Below are 19,122 nucleotides of genomic sequence, written 5' to 3' on the forward strand. Positions count from 1 at the left end.
AGCAGCTGGGTTCAGCAGACAAATGTAAGGAAGGACGTGTGGCTAAATAAGAAGCATCTGTTTTGATGTGAGATGTTGGTGCTCGAGTGCAACATCTACTGGCAGAGAAAAGCATAGTTCTGCTTTAGATCAATGGTGTTAAAGTGGAAGAAACCACAATTGTGGTGCTCAGTAAATGATTAAATAAAAACAGAATAATTGTAAAAAGAAAGTTTAAAAAGATAGAAAAATTCTCAACTTTATATAGCAAAGAACATATTCCAAAAAAAAAAAAAATACAAAGACCTTGTCCAGCTCTTGCAGGTAGAGCAGTGCTGTATCACAGGCTCGGAGATAACAGGACAAACACTCCTCTTCCCTCTCAGAAAGGCGAACACGGGAGGCAGCTGACATGGTCTGATGGTCCAGAGACAGACCTGCACAAGAACACAAAAATACACATATACTCAGGAACAACCAGAGCCTGCTGAATCCTTGTGTGTCTGGTACTTGAGGTACTTGAGCAGCATAAATAATCATTTGTGCAGGATGGTAAAGCATCCAGTTGTTATTATTATTCTTATTATTCTTATTACTATCACAATAAACCATCACCATTACTTTCAATATTCTGTTCATTGATATTATGATTATATCAGTATGTGGCTGTGTAATGACCTTTTTATCTATAATTTATTATCAGTTCTGACCAGAGGAGGATGGGCCCCCCTTTATGTTCCTCCCATGGTTTCTTTCTCCAGTTCTAAAGCTTTTAAACTGAAACACTGGGAGCTTTATATGTATATATTGTGTTTGACTTTGTCCTGCTACCAGATGTCTGTAAAGCTGCTCTGCAACCATGTCTGCTGTAAAAAATGCTATATTTGAAATCCTGACAAGACAAATCTTGAAAAGTTGGGAGAACTTTGGTCCTTGAACCTAGAAAACAATTGGTAGGACATTCCCACATCTCTCTGTCCCAGTGAGACAGGGAGACCAGACCTCCAGCAGATCTCTGGCATGGGAAGTTGCTGAAGTCATTAATACACAAATAAATCTGCGGTGGACCTCCTGGGCAGCAGGAAGGGAGGAGGGGAGCAGACGCCAGCTGTAATCAAATAAGGGAACAACTGCCAATACAGAGGAGACCAAAGACAAACAGATAATTCAGCTGCACTTCCTCTCCTGTGTAGCTCTGCGTATCACAAGCTATGAAGTTTACTAACGGAAACCCCCGAAAGACCATCCCCAGGTTGGGCCCTGTAACCCCCACCCAATGTGCTGTCTTGCATGATTTGACTGAAAAAAAAAAAACAACTCAAACTAATGATAAAATCTACTGAACTGAAAACAGGAGCAGCAGATGGGCTTTCCAATATAGGGTCTGCAAGGATACCAAGTATGGTATCACCTTTCACAACAATTCTACTTATCGTATTTTCTATTTTAATCAATCAATCAATCAATCAATCAACCTCTATTTTTCTTCAGCAATACATTACAGGGTAACCCTCATTTTCAATGGAGCCACACATTTACAACTTAAAGGGACTGAAAAATAAATGTAATTAAAAAATTAATCAGATGAGTGAAAAAAATTATAAACAAAACAACAAAAATGAAATGGTAAAAGCATTACAAAACAACCAAGCAATATAAGACTTTGTTAAGAAGAAATAAAATAACTCAGAATAAAGGCATAAGTCTATAGGCTACAATGTAAAGCAATAAAACAAACAGATAAATAGTTAAAATAATAAATTATAACCCCAAATAAAGAAATAGAGGGCTAAAAATTAAGCAGCTAAAATAACACCAAGATTATAAAGAAAGTAATGACAGAAATAAAATAATACACAGAAGACAGAATAAATAAAAGGACAAATTAATGGAATTAAAAGGTAAAAGGCCAAAAATAAAACAGGGAATAAAATAAATACAATAAATAAAAGGTAAAACAGAAAATCAGAAAATAAAAAGACTAAATAAATAAAAGTTAAAAGAAAAACTACATTAAAACAGTCACAGGTGAAGGCCAGATTAATTAAAATACACCATCAGATTTGCAGTCACGTTAAGTGCAAATGTCTCTTAGGTGTCAGGATTATGCTCACATGCCAAAAGTCATGGTACAGCAGTGTGTAACTTGATCAATGAAATGATAACTCAGGTGCTTGCTTGGGAACACTCTTACTAATAAAAGTGTTATCTTGTGATCAAGGCTGAATACTGGACAGTTTGCTCATGACAAAGTGAAGTGAAGTTTATGATTATGAGTTTGAGAGATGACTAATAGTAGGTGCCAGACGTATGAGGAATTCTATTTATGAATATGTGTTTCATTTTAATATGGACATTTAACATTCCTCGATCCACAGTATCAAGTGTTTACCAGAAATATCTCATTATTGTTATGAGAATGATGTTATGTGCAGTGGGTGGTGAAGCCTGAACATCTCTGGGTTACATAAACACAACAGTAAATACATTTTCCTTCATTGACTGAAGAACTGAATACATTTTCACACAGAACCAGTTACTGTTGGATCACTTATCCCTTCAGTAAACGAAATGATCATTAACAAAATAGTATTTTGTTTTAACTCAAGCTGTTCTTGTTTTGAATTAACAATAAGTACAGTATCTTTCTTCTGAAATATTTCAGAGCTTATTAATAGAGTACTGTGTAGTGTACTCTACACAGATTCCAAAAAAGTGCAAAAAGCTCAATAGAACTACATTTTTACAACAATATTACACTCTGAATAGAACGAGAGTGAAGACTGCATTTGCACAGTAAGATCTGAGTAATGTTCTACCCCACTGCTAGCAGATGCCTAACTAGCCTTGGCCTGGCATGCCAGAAGCTTCAGTGAAGGTCTGTTTCCACCCCTCTGCATTGCCAGAGACAGTATGTGATGAGATTAGTCCCGTAATGGCTTGGAGGATGCTCTTTTTTATTGTCATGTGGAGATGATTGATGTTTTCCAGGATCTAGTGGCCAGACACATGGCAGCACGCTAACAGTGCTTATAGTCATTACTCAGTAAGGTCATCCATTCCAGTCTGGAAGTGTGTGCTGCTGTTTTTCAGCTCAGTTATCTCACTCACAAACTCGGAACAAAATATTTAGCCGAACATTTTTTGTTGTTTTTAGTACATTACATTGTACATCACATGATTGTACATTGCAATACATTATCAATATTTTTATTTTTTTATTGAACTTCCCAAGACTTACCCCCAATTTGGCGCTAACCTAATGAATAGGGAACCAGTAAACCTGCAGCGAAGAGTATTGGTTGTCAAATTCTATGAAACTGACCACAGTAAATACATGTTATGGACGGACCATATTTTAAAGCATGGCCAACGTATCATGAGATGCCCTGTGATTCCTACACTTATTGTTTATCATTGATGCAGTCTCTATAAAGCTTTTAATGGCATGGTATTGCTCACAGGCAATAGGGCTGAGCCATATCGTACTGTTATCCAAAAAAATATCCTAAAATATCATCTTATTATTTTAGAGCCATCATGGTACTCACACTGTACTCATTTCCCATTAAATATCGACTAGAGACTGTAGAGATTATAGCTGTTTAAGATAATTTATTTAACTTCAATCCTGGGTATACGGAGTGCATTATTAGTATCATTACTAGACATCTGACTACATGTAAGAAATGTTAAATGAAATTATATTTATATTAGTGGTGTTCATTAAAATGCTTGTATATATTTTGTATGTTTGAGGGGAGATAAAGCCAACATTGGGTGCTGGAATAAAGAATGAATTATAAATTAGATTGAGGAAACTTTTTACTTTATTGTAAACATCTCAGCATGGTTGTAAGGATTTCTGAATTAGAACCTTATTTTATGAGTATTTTCACACCTGTAGTTGGTTTCTCTGGTCTGAATCAGATGATGAGTTTGTTTACTTGGAGTGTTTTTTCCCTCTGTTTGGTTTGGTTTCACACCGGCATAAACCTAAACGCACCAAAATGTGCAGCAATAAACTACCTGAGCACATTGCCTCCTCTGATTGGTCAGAGTTGCCTGGAGTGGGAGCAAAAAAAGTAAATATAGAGAGAAGATTCTGTGGTCCAGTGCCTGTATCTGTGCAGTGTGAAGCTGCTTTAACACAGAATGATAAATATTTGCAGCTGCACTTTTAAACACAGTGTTTACAATGGGATGGGCAGCACAGATGTATTTAAGAGGGTTTCGTTGTTGCCCGCAGGGAACGCAGCACAGATCGCAGATGTTAACAGCATGGAGCAGCAGAGAAAGCGTTTGTTCATAGAAATATATTATCTGGTTAATATAATAGATTTCATCAGACTTCGCCTTATCAGGAGTTTAGCTTAATTAAAAAGGAGTATATTTGATAGCGTAATTCGGTGGCGTAATTTACTGCGTTAAAAAATTATAACACGTTACTGATCCCAAAGTTACCACATGCATTAACTGTTGTTGCTTTAGTGTTGATGGCTCAAATTTTGTTATACCACTTCTGTTTAGCAATCATGCTAAAGCTGGACCTACTGCTTTCCTACTGCAACATCAAGCAGCTGCAACAATGATACACAGTTAATCAAGCCAATCGGGTGTTCAAGTAATCTCCCATTTGTGCGATTGGTATATCAACAATAGTCCCTCAAGCACACAAAAACAGAAGAACAAAATCTCATAAACAGAAGAATTTCAAAAAGAGCTGAGGAAAAAACTGTTGAAACATTTCCGAAACAGGTTGCAAAACATTTCTCTGGTCTTTTGGCATCACTGAACTACTGTGAGAGACATAATGTACCAACTGCAAACCTTATCAAGAATTCTTAGTCTTTCCATAAACTGATGCTGAAACATAATCAGGCTGTGCAGCATGGCAATGATCCAAAACAGGAATGTAACTTCATCTAAACGGCTGAAAAGAAGCTAAATTAATGTTTAAGAGTGGCTGAGTCAAGTCCTGGCTTGACGCCACTGGAGATATATATATATATATATATATATATATGTGTGTGTTTTTTGTATATAAGAAGTTCATCCTTTTTAAAAGTCAGAAACGTTGAGTTTAGTTGAGGTAAACTGACTTCCAAATTCAACTGCAGGCCACACTGTGCGCCTCTGTGTGTATGAATATAGGAGAAGGACAGAGATCTCATCTGGCTACACACACTTAAACTCACATGTGACTCATGATAAGCCATTAAAGCTTTCTTTAAATCTAAGATTCTGGGCCAACTATAAATAGCTCTATTTCTTCAGCCTGTGACGCCAATCTCTGCATTTTCAGCCATTCCTTCCTGTTCTCAGATATTTTTGAGATATTTAACGAGAGCGCTAAGCAAACACACCCACTTCCACATACGGTACCAGTCAAAAGTTTGGACACACCTCTTCTCCTTCAATGTGTTTTCTTACGTTTTTATGATTTTTTTGCATTGCAAATTTATACTGAAAACTATATTAAAGCTATACAGGAACACATGTGGAATTATTTTGTACCACATTTAGCTTTAAGGGCAGATCTGCACACTCTTGGTATATTAATATCAGTGTCTTCATGAGTTAGAGTCCCCTGGAATAGTTTTCTCAGCATTTTGAAGGAGTTTCTGGACGTGCTGAACAGTAGTTTGCTCTAGCTCATATCAAATCAACAAATCATCATCTTAGCTGGATTTATATCAGGGGATTGTGGAGGACTAACATTTTTTTTGTTTACTATGTAGTTTCAAATGTCTTCCTTAATTGTTTTATGTCTTTAATATTAATGTACAATGTAGAAAAACATTGAATGAGAAGGTGTGTCCATATTTTGACCAAACTTTAGGCACTGTACACACATCCAAGTAGAAGTCGACCTGCACAAGAAACAAGGTTTTATCTCCTGCTCTGTTTTGGGAAATTAAGTGTAATTAGATGGAGTGCTACAGACTAGTAGCTCTCCAACCCAGAGGGTTGTTGAACCCAATTGCATGAACAGTTAAATTCAAAGCAGGTAAACCCAAGAAGAAAGGAAAAAAAAAAAATAAACACACCACTCCTCACATGGGATTGAACCCCTGTTGTCAGGGTTGCGGTCTAATACACTAAATTCATTATATTCAGGTAGTCAGCTGACCTAATTCTTTCAGCACATAGCACATAGACCTGACCAACTGCAGCATAAACCCTACATCATTTACTTCCTTAAATCCAGGTGGCAATTTTTTTTTGCCAGACAGTGTACAAGAGTTTTCCTAAAATTTGATTTAAACAATCTTAATAATCTATTCCTGTTTACAGAATCACAATATATTACAATATATCAAATCTGCAAGTTATTGTCGATACACATCTCTACTGTTCTGTGGTGGTAAACAGTTTATTGCTGATTTTGAGCCCAGCATGAGAATAAAGTACCTGAGGCAGGCTCTAATCTAAGGCATGGCATTGCTCCAGAGCCTCTGGAGAAACTTCCTGTGCTGCATTCAAACAGCCCAAGCTGAGGGGTTTCAGGGACTTATATGGAAATGTTGTTTCAGACATCCAACAACTCCTACACAACCCTCCGGTCATCCAAGTTTAGCCATTTGCTGAGCGGCTCGACCATCGACTCTGTTTGGAAGAACAGTTTGCTGATTGGGAACTCTGCCATTCTGCAGACCTAATTAGTCCAAGATAGAATACAGTGGCCACTTTGCCAAGTGTCATCTCATCTAAACCCTGCTTTATGTTCTTTAATCACAAGTACTGTTTGTTTCAACATGGATTAGGGTTTTATTTAAACACACTCTTTGTATGGGTGCAGAGTGATAAAGCAGGCATCAAGTACAAGTACTTAAACCAAATACAAATTAATCAATACGAAGTAATTGACTCTGATAACCTCATAAGCTTAACCTCATTTCTGCATGAGGACTCCATCTAAGAGCACTAGAAAAACGGGAATCCCTTACACAAACTCGTGAGTCATTTCTAAGTGCTTTGTACCTTTGATGACGAAGGCCTCTGCCAGCAGGCGCAGATGGTAAATGGGCTGCTCATCGCGTGTGAAGTCCTCGATGCCAGCTCGAGCACACATGCCCTGGGCATCCCGATAGCGTCCCTGAACATAGTGCACTTTCGCCAACAGGAGGAGAGCCTCGTTCAGGTACCGTGGCTGTAGAAACACAGACAAATACTAGATTAAGGATGTTTACTAAAGAAAACGCTATTAAAAATAAAGGTCCTTCACATCCTTAAGGATTATTTAAGGAATGCCAAAGAAGAGCAACTTTTTTCTCCGTAAAGAATCGTGTTTATAATTTAGACGTGTAAATGAAAAACCTTTAAAACGGTAAAAGAGTCTTTACATTTTTTTACTATAACAAACATGGCTTTCAATGGAGCCAAACTTTTTGGCTCTTCTATTGAACATGCAGGTCAGTATCCTTTGCTGAGATGCATAAAGCACTGTATGTTAAAATAGGAACAAGCCAAAGTCAGAGTGCACATGGCAAGTGACACACAGATTTGTTTTTTTTACGTTACACCCAAACATACCAATGATTAATTAAGAGAATTAGTACATACCAAACACACACCGACACACCCTAAACCGAGCTGCATGATCCGCAATTGCCCGATGCGCTATAGATTGCCAAAATAGGGCCCTAAATCTCTAAAATCAAATTAATTTTCTCACTTTTCTGGATTTCGAAATTAAAGTAGTTTGCAGCATTCTTTTTGAAATTTAGAGTATACATTTTTAAATGTGCTTTAAATGTGTTTTGCTACAAAAAGCCAAAAAAGGGCTTCCCCTGCATCCCTATAAAAATGCTTTTAGAGGCTATGTTTGGGTAGTGCACCTCTTGGTGAAAGACCACAAACTGCTAGACATGCCTCATCAATGATACACATACAGTAGTTGTTTTGATTAACTGCCATCCAGGCTGTACATCAGCAAGCCACTGCCAAATTCTCTTCTAGATGATCCTTGACTTGCCCCATTTCAATAGCATGAATGTATTGTGTCTTGCATGTCTTGTCTATATTATTGATCCCTAGTTTGCTTGCATATGTTCCTGTGGATGACTTGTATGCGGTACTTTTAGTATAGTTTTTTAGTTTGACCGTGGGTGGTAAATGGTGGAGAACCACTGTTCTATGGCATTGTTAAAAGATCCACTTGAAGTTACAGAGTTACTGAAATGAATCAGGTGTACTGGACAGTTTACAATTAATGTATATAAAAAAACATGATACTGCCTTTATACACTTATTATACAATTATTGAGTAATAATAACGCACCTTGGATTGCTGCACCTTTCGGAATGCAGTTATATATGTCTCAGGCAGATATGCAAATGATTACAGGTGTGGTCTAAGTAGACACTATGTCTTGCCACAGAAAGCTATGAAAGTGCTTTCCCACTGACCTATAAAAAGGCCTTCAGAGACTAATTTGGGTAGTGCACCTCTTGGTGAAAGACTGTTGACTGATAGACATGCCACGACATTGATTGCTAGACAGAAAGTAGTTATTTTGAATAACTGCCTGTCATCTAGGCTGTTTATTACCCAGCTACCATCGCATTCTCTTTAAAGAACTCATTGTTTATCCATGGTAGAGGCGACCCAGAGTAGTAGAGCATTGTTTTTCCTTTTGAACTTATTACATTCACACAAATATAGTATTTGAGTATCTGATTCCAACAACTCCTTGTAGGTACAATATGTATTTTCTTAGTGTAGTTGGACATGCTGTAATAGCTTTAGGTCTCTAAGAGTTAAAATAGATTTCTTTCATTGATGCAACAATTTAAACCATTAAGAATAAAAAAAGAAGTATGTTTTTAAGTAGTCTGTCACAAATCAAAATCATGTGGTCTAGAATTTTCTAGAAACATTAACAGAAGTAAGACGATCTTTGTTTTCTTCCATGTTTTCCAAAAAGGGCAATGAAGCTGAACTTAATGTGTAAACAGGACAGATAAAGTCTCATATTAAAGGAGAAAAAGTATATAAAAGGCAGAAATAATCAAGTTTAATCAGATTTTCAAAAGATACTGATGCTTCAACAGAGGCTTTGCAGTCTAAATTTAGTCACAGCAGTAGCAGAATGCTACTTCAAAAAGCTCTCATGTGACTTGAACTAATGACACTGGCATGACCTAAAAGGTGGCCAAAAAATAACTTTGAGCCTCTAATTTACTGTCACATACGATGAAGTGTTTTAATACATTTTGTCCCATTGGTGTGTTATCCCAGTGAGCACAGTAACAAAGATTAATGGGATAGTTGTCAGGAAATGTGTCAGGTGCGGGTGCAGGGAGGACGCGGAGGCGGACGCAAATGCAAACAAAAAGGGATTTATTTACGAAAACAAATACAAAATACACAGGGAGTTACTGAAAACAGGACTGAGGAAACTAGGGAAAACATGGAGCACTGACAGACGATAAACGTACAAGGATCGACACCGGGGAAATGGAACACGGAACTTAAATAGAGGTGCACACACACAGGGAACAGGAAACACCTGGGACGAAGGGGCGGATCTACGAATGAACACAGGTGAGTGGAAAAACACTGGGAATGAAACACAGACCTGAGAATAACACAGACATAAGAAGCAGACAGACTAAAGACCTGACAGAACCCCCCCCTTTAACGCGCAACTCCCGGGGCGCGTAAAAACAGATCCCCAGGAGCCGGGCAAGAGGGGGTGGAAAACACAACAGGATACCAAACAAGACTAAGACCGAGCACAGACGAGAGGAGACTGGCCAAAGGACGGGACAGGAAACTGAAACACAGACTGGACCCTAGACAACAAAGGGGACTGGACTGGAGATCGAACAGGGGACTGGACTAAGGACGTGAACGGACATTGGACGTTAGACTGGACACTAGACACAAATGGAGACTGGATATGGGGCAGGACAGGGGATGGGAAATGAGACTGAACAGGGGACTGGACAGTGGGCATAAACGGAGACTGGACATTGGGCTGGACAGGGGATACAGACTGGGACTGGAATGGAGACTGGGGAGGTGGGAAAAGCAGAGACCGGACAGGGGACGAGAACTGAGACTGGATAGAGGGCTGTACATCGGGCAGGGATGCAGACAGGGCAGGGGACATGAACAAAGACTGGACAGGGGACGGAGACTGGACGAAAGACTGGACAGGGGGTTGGACGTTAGACTGGGACAGAGACTGGACTGTGGACGAGAGAACAAATACAAATACACTTACAGGGACAGAAACTAGCACAGTGACTGGGACAGGAACAAAAAAACCTAAGGGGACAGGAACATGAACGAACACAGATACGGGGACCAGGACAGGGAGAGACAGGGGGACCAAAAACATAGGAGGGTGCCCAGGACCAGCAAAAGTCTGTGGGGACAGCCTGGGCACAGTACTGGGGGCAAAGTCAGGAGGCCTTGCTGGCCTAGGGACACGGGGCCTAGGGCCAAACATTGTTCTTGGAGCAGGTACAGGAACAGGAGCGGCGGGCACCGCTGGCACTGGAGCTGAAGCAGTGGGTACCACGTGGGTGGCAGGCACTGCAGACACAGGAGCGGCGGGCACCTCTGGCACTGGAGCTGAAGCAGTGGGTACCACGTGGGTGGCAGGCACTGCAGACACAGGAGCGGCGGGCACCGCTGGCACTGGAGCTGAAGCAGTGGGTACCACGTGGGTGACAGGCACTGCAGCTTCTCGGAGCGCGAAAGAGCCGCGGGGGTCTCGGAGCGCGGAGCCTCAGCCGCGAGCTTCTCGGAGCGCGGCGTCTCGGCCGCGGGATTCTCGGAGCGCGGCGTCTCGGCCGCGGGATTCTCGGAGCGCGGATGAGCCACGGGAGTCACAGAGCGTGGCGTCCCATCCGCTGGCTTCACGGAGCGTGGCGTCTCGGTCGCGGGATTCTCGGAGCGCGGCGTCTCGGCCGTGGGATTCTCGGAGCGCGGATGAGCCACGGGAGTCACAGAGCGTGGCGTCCCATCCGCTGGCTTCACGGAGCGTGGCGTCTCATGGCTACTGCCAAACACGGGATGAGACCCGAGGCTCAACGCACCAACCCTTAGCGCCCCCCCAAGAAAATCCTCCCCCGTAAAGGGATCCTCTTCATGCTGGCGGGACCCCTTAGAACGTCTACCCCGAGGCCTGTGGCGTCCTTTAGGCCTCGGGGATTCCAACGCCGGGGTCCCGCATGGTGCATGGCGGATCGCCAACCTGGAGCCGGTCCACTTGTTTGCTGCGTCCATATGGGGGTCGATCCTTCTGTCAAGTGCGGGTGCAGGGAGGATGCGGAGGCGGACGCAAATGCAAACAAAAAGGGATTTATTTACGAAAACAAATACAAAATACACAGGGAGTTACTGAAAACAGGACTGAGGAAACTGGGGAAAACATGGAGCACTGACAGACGATAAACGTACAAGGATCGACACCGGGGAAATGGAACACGGAACTTAAATAGAGTTGCACACACACAGGGAACAGGAAACACCTGGGACGAAGGGGCGGAGCTACGAATGAACACAGGTGAGTGGAAAAACACTGGGAATGAAACACAGACCTGAGAATAACACAGACATAAGAAGCAGACAGACTAAAGACCTGACAAAATGGGGATGACCCAGGCAGGGAGACGAGGAGACGGACGCAAGTGCAGGTAGGGTGAGAAATGAATAATTTAATAAATAAATATAAATAAACCAGGAAATGAGAAACAAGTAAACACTTAAACATAAAACAGGGAGATATATACAAGGATCAAGGGAGTGAACTAAATAAATTAAACTAGATAAACAAATAACCAAAAACCAAAACAAACGAGAGAAACCAGAGAACATAAACTAAACCAACAAGAGATAATAAATAGCAAAATAAACTGGGAGTAAATAAACAAAGAAACAAACGAGGGACTGAATAAATACAATACTAAACAAGGCAGGGATATATACAAGGAAAACTAACAAGAGGCTAAACTAGACAGGGAAAAACTAAACTAGACAAGAATAAATAAACTAAGCAGGGAACTAAAGGGAACAAGAAACAAGAAGATGTAAACAAGGAACTAGGGCTAGGGCGAAAGCTGAAATCACAAAGAGACACGGAGAGACAAACAACAGGGGTTAGTGCAAAGACCGACGGAGACAAAGTGGCACAGGGGATCTATTAAAAGAAACAGGAAACACACTAGAATTGGAAACACCTGGGGAAGGGGCGGAGCTACAAATGAGAAACACATGGTGGAAATCTACTGACAAGAGACACAGAGGAGTACAGGTCACGTGAGGAAAACACACAGAGACATGAGACAGGGCTAAGACATGACAATAGTTTCAGAAACATTTCCTTCATGCCATTCCGCTGAATGATCTTAAATGTTGGCACGTAAAATGCGGCCAGCGCTGAGACAGCCACAATATGACCTGATCAGATTATATCTCTACCATCTGTATAAGAGATATTACATTTTCAATTTAAAGTCATAGTTATTAATAACAATATTTTAAAGACTGTTACAGGTAAAAAAAAAAAAGTATGTGTATCATTATGTGTATAATGTGTTCCTATGTTTTCAGTGCAACACAATTTTATTTACTCATGTTGGTCATGGCCCTGCAAAAGTAGTAAAGATATTTTATCATTACCATACCCTAAGGACACTGGTGCCATACATTTGATGAGAAAGATTTACTTATAAATTGTATAAAAACAGCATATGTGGCATGAAATGCTGTTTATAACAATATTAGCATTACTGTTTTTTATACACGATTTAACGTAAATAATGAATGATGCTAATGAGCTAATGTGTGGGATAAGCAATGCTCAGGATCTGTTTGGGTTTACAAAGGACCAGAGCCAGAGATTCTAATAAAACCATGGTTAAAAAATAAGTAACAAATAAGCAATGAAGAAAAAAAACATTTTATGTCAGTAAAATGAACATTGTTGTTTTATTCTATAAACTACAAACATTTCTGTCAAATTCCTAATAAAAATATTGTCATTTAAATAGCAGCCTTGAGCCTGCGTTGTTTACATAGCAAAGACCCTTTTGGATATATCTACACCAATAGGCATGATGGTTTTAAAGTGATGGTTTAAACACACCCTTGCCTGTAAAAACGCTAAAATAGAGCCCACAGAGTTGACGCAAATGTGTGGACCTTTGTCCAAAATATTTGTTACTACAAATAGGTAGGTTAAAAGATCTGCAAAAATATGTGGACAAGGTCTCAAAAAAACAGGCCAAGATTGTCATAGAACATCTGTAGTAGCCTATAAGCAACAAATTTCCAATAAACTTTTAAAGGGTTTTAGATGCCAACAAAGGGCATTTCCAAGAGGTATCACTGGTCAAAAGGGTTCTTTTTATTGATATTTTTAAACTGTATAAAATATAATAAAAAGGACATCTTACCTACAGCACATAATAAAGAAAATGTAATCTTTAACTTTATGCAATGAGGCCATCTTTAACCTGCTTAGCTATTTACAGTAAAAGATATTTAAATGAGGGGTCCCAAACTGTTGTAGGCCACTTCAAATATCTGGCAAGCTAACAATATCAACACAGTATCAAATTTAACAGCAACTTTCATTCACTGTCAAAAGTAGTAACAGAGTTTGTTAATAACAAGGTCAGACTCTTCCAAAACTATCTTTCTGTGTAAACCTCTTTTCTGTTCCTCATTTTGTATTTCGAGTCAGAACTGTAGATGCACCATGTAGAACAAAAGAGCATTGTACTATAACTGTACATGTTGTAACACTATATTTCCCTATTAAAAATCATGCGAAGGATAAATGTGATCTGTATGTGGTCTAAATGGTTCAAAATTCAAAACCTATTTACCTGTGGGAGTGACAATGGTGTGCATCACTAATGTATAGGCAAATAAAATTGGCAAATAAAAACTTACTCACACTAAAAGAAAGGAACCTTAGGAGGAACCAAGACCCTCTGATTGACTCAGACAGCATAAACAAATAACAACCAACAGTTGTACAAGATGTGTTGCTGCCATCAAGTTCTCAAATTTAAAATTAGTTAATGTTTTTCATTAAAGGGTCTCAATTTCATCATCTGATATGTGTTCTATGTTCTACTGTGAATAAAATATGGGTCTATGACATTTGCAATTCATTGTATAAATTGCATTTACATTCATTTACATTGTGAAACATACAGTATCCCATATTTTTTGGAGTTGAGGCTGCAAATCCTTATTTTATAAGAGTATAGTGAGTTTACTGTTCCACTTTCTTCACTCCTGACACATTCGGAAGTGTTATGTCTCACATCTGAGCTGTGACCCAAAGGTTGAGAAAATTCTTAACACTGAATAAAAACAGTGTCTCACACCTATAAATTGAGGGAAAAAAGTTTGCTGCACACTCTCTCAGATACAGTGTATATTAGAAAGTGACACTGGCACACACCTCAAGGCGTCCTTTGCTCATGATACTGTTGAGGTGGGCTTTGGCCCTGGCTAGTTTGGGCTGGTTGTTTTCAGACAGGGGTGTGCAGTTCTTCAGTAAAGCCAAGTTCTCCAGCAGACACTCCTCTAACAGAGCCTCAGCCAACAGCAGTGTCCCATAGTCATCTTCACACAGCACAGGGAGAGGGAGGAAGCCAATGAGAAAGACAGAGACAGCATTAATTATTAAGTTAAACTGCTAAGTAATACACTCATCACTAATACTTTAATATTATAATAAAAATATAATAAATATATATATAAGATTCATGAGAGCATTTTCACAATTTTCACAATATGTGTTAAGCAGTGAACAGTTAGATCGGCAACAATGCCCCAGAAAGGTAGTGCTACATTTTGTGCTGCAGAAAAACTGGAAAATACATATTCATAAAGATAAACAAAAATGGATACACTGTTGATTTACTGATGGTTTCCATTAAATATTCAGAAACGTATTGTAAAAGTAAGTGATGTAAGCTAAGATAAAACTATGCATCTCCTTTTATTCGCCAATTTTCATTTGGTTACATAATGTGAACCTGTTGGTTCTTGTTCACATTGTGTCGAAAGCTTGATGATAAACACATCAATAAAAATGGTCCACTGAAAGTCTGAACTGATTTTTTTTCTTTCTTGTGTAAAAAATAAATATTTTTGCAATACAAGGTTTTTGCATTTACATACAGTGATGGTATGTTGTCATTTTGTGCCCGCTTTTATAAGTGAAAAGCATTTGTTGCAATTACAAGCTGGATTCCTAGTTTTCCAGTGTTCCTGGTTTCCTTGTTCTCTGTATTCCCACATTTCCTGCTTGCTTGTTCTGTGTTTCTAGTTAGTTCTTGGTTTTGACTTTGCCTGGTGGATTCTCTGTTTTTTCTAGTTTGGATAATCCTGTATTAACCCTGTGTAATTGTGACCTGACCCTCTGACCCTATGAATGATTACTGGAAAAGGCTTAATGTACAGACACATACTTGCATCCTCTGCAAACATTATGTACAATAACATACTGTATTTTTCGCGCTATAAGGCACACCGGATTATAAGGCGCACTATCAATGAACGACTATTTTCTAGTTAATTTTCATACATAAGGTGCACTGGGTTACAAGGCGCATTAAGCGACAATAATAAGGAACAGGGGTGTCATCTTGTTTTCCTTCTAATTCAGCAGGTCTCGCTGCTGGGTGATGGTGGGGGAATTACTTAAGTAAGTAAGTAAAGCTAAATTAAGTACAAAAAAAATGTTTTTGTTCAAATGTCAAATGAGCGCTGGATGTTAATCTACACAGATTTCTCTCCTAAAAACTATTTTTTTGGGTGAGTAAAGCACTTCCTTTTATTTACAGAAAGCTTAGAATCACAATTTTTTCCAGCTCTAAGGCTGGAGCCTTAGCATTAGCCGCTAAGCACTAGCAGTTAGCTGTTAATGCCGCCCGATAGTGCTGCACTTAGGGAACCCTGAGTGTTCTTTTAAGCCAGGGCAATATTAGCTAGTGGTACGTCCTACATAGCTTGTTTTAACATGGTAGACACGCATACTACAGTCCGATATACTCACCTCTGAACGGCTAATGCTAATACTAATAATGCTCCAGTCTTGGTGCTGGTGAACTACAGTGAAACTCTGGAATAACACTGGACTTTAACAGAGCTTTACTGCTCCTTTAACCTTATAACTTTATAAAATTCATACATAAGGCGTACCGGATTATAAGGCATACTGGGTATTTTTGGGAAAATTAAAGGATTTTAGGTGCACCTTATAGTGCAGAAAATATGGTACCTAATAAAGATACTAATTTCTAGTTCTTCTTTGTTAACCATCATTCAAAAGACAATGTTCAGACCTCACACCTGTTCAGAGACCAATGTCTTATGGCCATCTGAAAACATTGGACATGTCAGAGCCAAGAATCCTAATTCCAAATCAGGATCCTAATTGCAGCACCCAGGAATTTTTCCTTGCAGGGAAATCAAAGAAACATTTCGCTACCTGCGTATGTGTGCCGGGATCTTATCGACTCTGATAGGAAAACCACTGGTCATCAAACTGCTATGCTTTTTTCCCCAAGATAATATGTGGCTAAGATAGAACTGTTATGTTCTAATGGCACTTAATGACTTCAGTGGTGTTTGCTTTGGCAGGTCAGGCCAGGCGGCACATTAAAACGCTCTTTTCCCTTTCTAAGGTCTTTTGTATATGCGTTGCAGACAGAGTGTTTCCTGTTTGAATGGAGCTTTTGCACCCTTCCAGTGGTATAGAAAAACAGCAAGACAATGTGAATGGGCTGCTTAAACACTATACCTGGTACTAATCACTAAATGAAGAAAGCTTGTGTGCTAAACCTTACACTGGTAAAAAGTATTACCTAATTTGGGCTGGTAGATATGTTACGAAATATTGCATTATGACAAATAAAGACTAGTGTTTTCCCAAAACACAATAATTTCACACTATTTTGACATAAATTAAAATTTACCAGTGGTGACAATTTTTTAAAACTGCTTTCCAAATATTGTCCCATAATTTTGCTGAACTCCATCCAATTTAAACATGAAGCTTGTTCTAATGAAAGGTGCAGTTTTTAACAACTGACAATATCTACAATAGTGCAATATTGTGTAGCACACTTTGTATCACAAAAACAAATATCATATTTTTCAATGTCAGATTGCCCTGAAATCCCTGTTATTGGCCTTTCCTATTATTAACCATTTAACAAGTGAGTTATGACTGTCCATTGAAATTTAGTGTTATAAAATAGAATTGTAATTAGGCAGTTAATACATTTTAATAGTAAGCTTTTTGGGTGGGCAACTGCCTTAAAATTAAATGTAATAAAATTATATTTTAAAGATGTAATTAATGCATTTTTAATACTGCTGCTTTCACTTATTTTGCAAGTTATTCACCATTTATGGAAGAACAGTGTCATGCCTGGCACTGAAGGCGCTCCTGTCTCCCCCACACTCAGCTCTACCTGAGATCTCCAGCCTCTAGACTACGATACACAGAATGCACCTCACACTGACACTGCACACGGCACTACCAGGAAGTTAATCACCTGAGTTTCAAAATCACCTGTTCACCTTACTATGAATACATCCCCACTTCACACACTCCTCTTTAAGTATTGTTTGGTTCACAAAGTGTTATCCATTGCCTGGGTTGACTCTCTCGTGTTCCGACCTTGTTTTTGTATTTTTTTGTATTTCAACCCTGATCTTCACCTACCCTTTAATATTACATTGCCCTGTTTGACCCTTGGACGGTTTCTGATTGCTGGTATGTTTAACCTCTAATGCTGCAGGCAGGGCAAATAGATTATTTCAAAAAGAAGCTGGCAAATAAGAAGCCAACTGGCAAAGTTGAACATTAATTAATGCTTTTACACCAACAAGGAAAACCATTATTTGATTTTATTTTGACCATAGTTCCTTATAACAGACAATGCCCAGGATTAAGGCTGTCAGATGCTGTGTATATGAAGGAATATATGACATTTATCAAAACACAGGTGTTGCAGTGTGTTTGATAGTATTTAAGGGATGCCCTGTGTGTTGTGAGAAGACTAAATAGTGGATGGATTTGATAAACCAGTGGAAATATAGCTGATTGTTGTGTTCAGTCCAACTGAACATTTGAGTGACACAGGTGTTACCAGAGTAATGAGGGACTGTACTTACAAGAGAGTTGGGACTAAGCAAGCCTTATGCAGTTTTCTTTTTTTTTTTTTAGTTCAAGAGATTGGTATGAGGCCGACAAAGCTTCTAACAGTGGAGTCATTAACAGGAGTGTTTGGATAGGCCTGTGGATCACACTTATTCAGTCAGGAATGAGAAACACCACTGCTGCAGTAAATAGAAAAGCTGTAAATAGAAGCTGTTTTAGAGATTATGACACATATGAGCATGATACTCATTTCCACAACAGAAGCAGAAGCTTGATTAGTGTTTAATAGAATATATGGCCCAAAGGGCACATATTTTAAGGGAACCATTTTAAGGGAACCATTTGCAGCTTTTTGACTTTTAGAAACTTGTCTTGTCTTGCTTTGTCTGAATTACCAATACACACCACACTGCATAGGCTAGTCAGTTGGTCCTTGTTTACTTTAATATGGGCTGTGGTTTATGTGTGTGTGTTTGAATGGGTGTGTGTGAATGTGGGACATTGTCATATGAGGTCATGTGTCCAGGTTAGAGTGAATAGAAGATAGATGAGGGAGTTAAAGCAGTAAAATCAGGCTAGTCATAAGAAAATCTGAACTTCTCCAAACGGCCAGTGCACACATGTTCCCAGTGTTGACATCTCAAACTTGTGTGTAATCAGACTGACAAGCTAAATCAGTCGCCCATGACAGGAGTTGGCCAGCAGAAGTACAAAGTCCACAGTTCACACCATTCAGGAGAATGAAGAGTAAAAGGCAGAGCAGCAGCAGCAGTGCAGAAAGTCTGTAAACTCACCGTGTTCATGCAGCCGAGCTGCTGCCAGCTGCTCCAGCAGAGGAGGGATCTTGTCCCACTGGCACTCGGCACGGCAGCGCTCAATCTCCGCCTCCAGTCGGTACTGGGAGAAGGAAATCCTGGACGACATCCCGGCTATGTCTCGGTGTCCGTAGTCTCCTGACACCAGTGGAGTGACTGCACACTGCCAGGAG

The 19,122-nt window shown here is 39.5% G+C and overlaps 1 protein-coding gene across 2 annotated transcripts in view; it reads right to left on the minus strand.

The window, feature by feature from the left end:
- Window positions 1–19,122, minus strand: part of ttc7a (tetratricopeptide repeat domain 7A) — an 88,014-nt gene that overhangs the window by 65,238 nt on the left and 3,654 nt on the right. For both annotated transcript variants that reach the window (XM_022684975.2, XM_007255779.4), the window contains exons 2-5: window positions 18,929–19,112; window positions 14,418–14,581; window positions 6,964–7,132; window positions 286–416 (exon numbers count right to left, since the gene is read on the minus strand). In XM_022684975.2, coding sequence (XP_022540696.2) covers window positions 286–416; window positions 6,964–7,132; window positions 14,418–14,581; window positions 18,929–19,058 — 594 coding nt within the window. In that variant the 5' untranslated portion in view covers window positions 19,059–19,112. The remainder of the gene's footprint in view (window positions 1–285; window positions 417–6,963; window positions 7,133–14,417; window positions 14,582–18,928; window positions 19,113–19,122) is intronic.

The sequence above is a fragment of the Astyanax mexicanus genome, chromosome 7 (genome assembly GCF_023375975.1).
Source record: "Astyanax mexicanus isolate ESR-SI-001 chromosome 7, AstMex3_surface, whole genome shotgun sequence".
NCBI lineage: Eukaryota > Metazoa > Chordata > Actinopteri > Characiformes > Acestrorhamphidae > Astyanax > Astyanax mexicanus.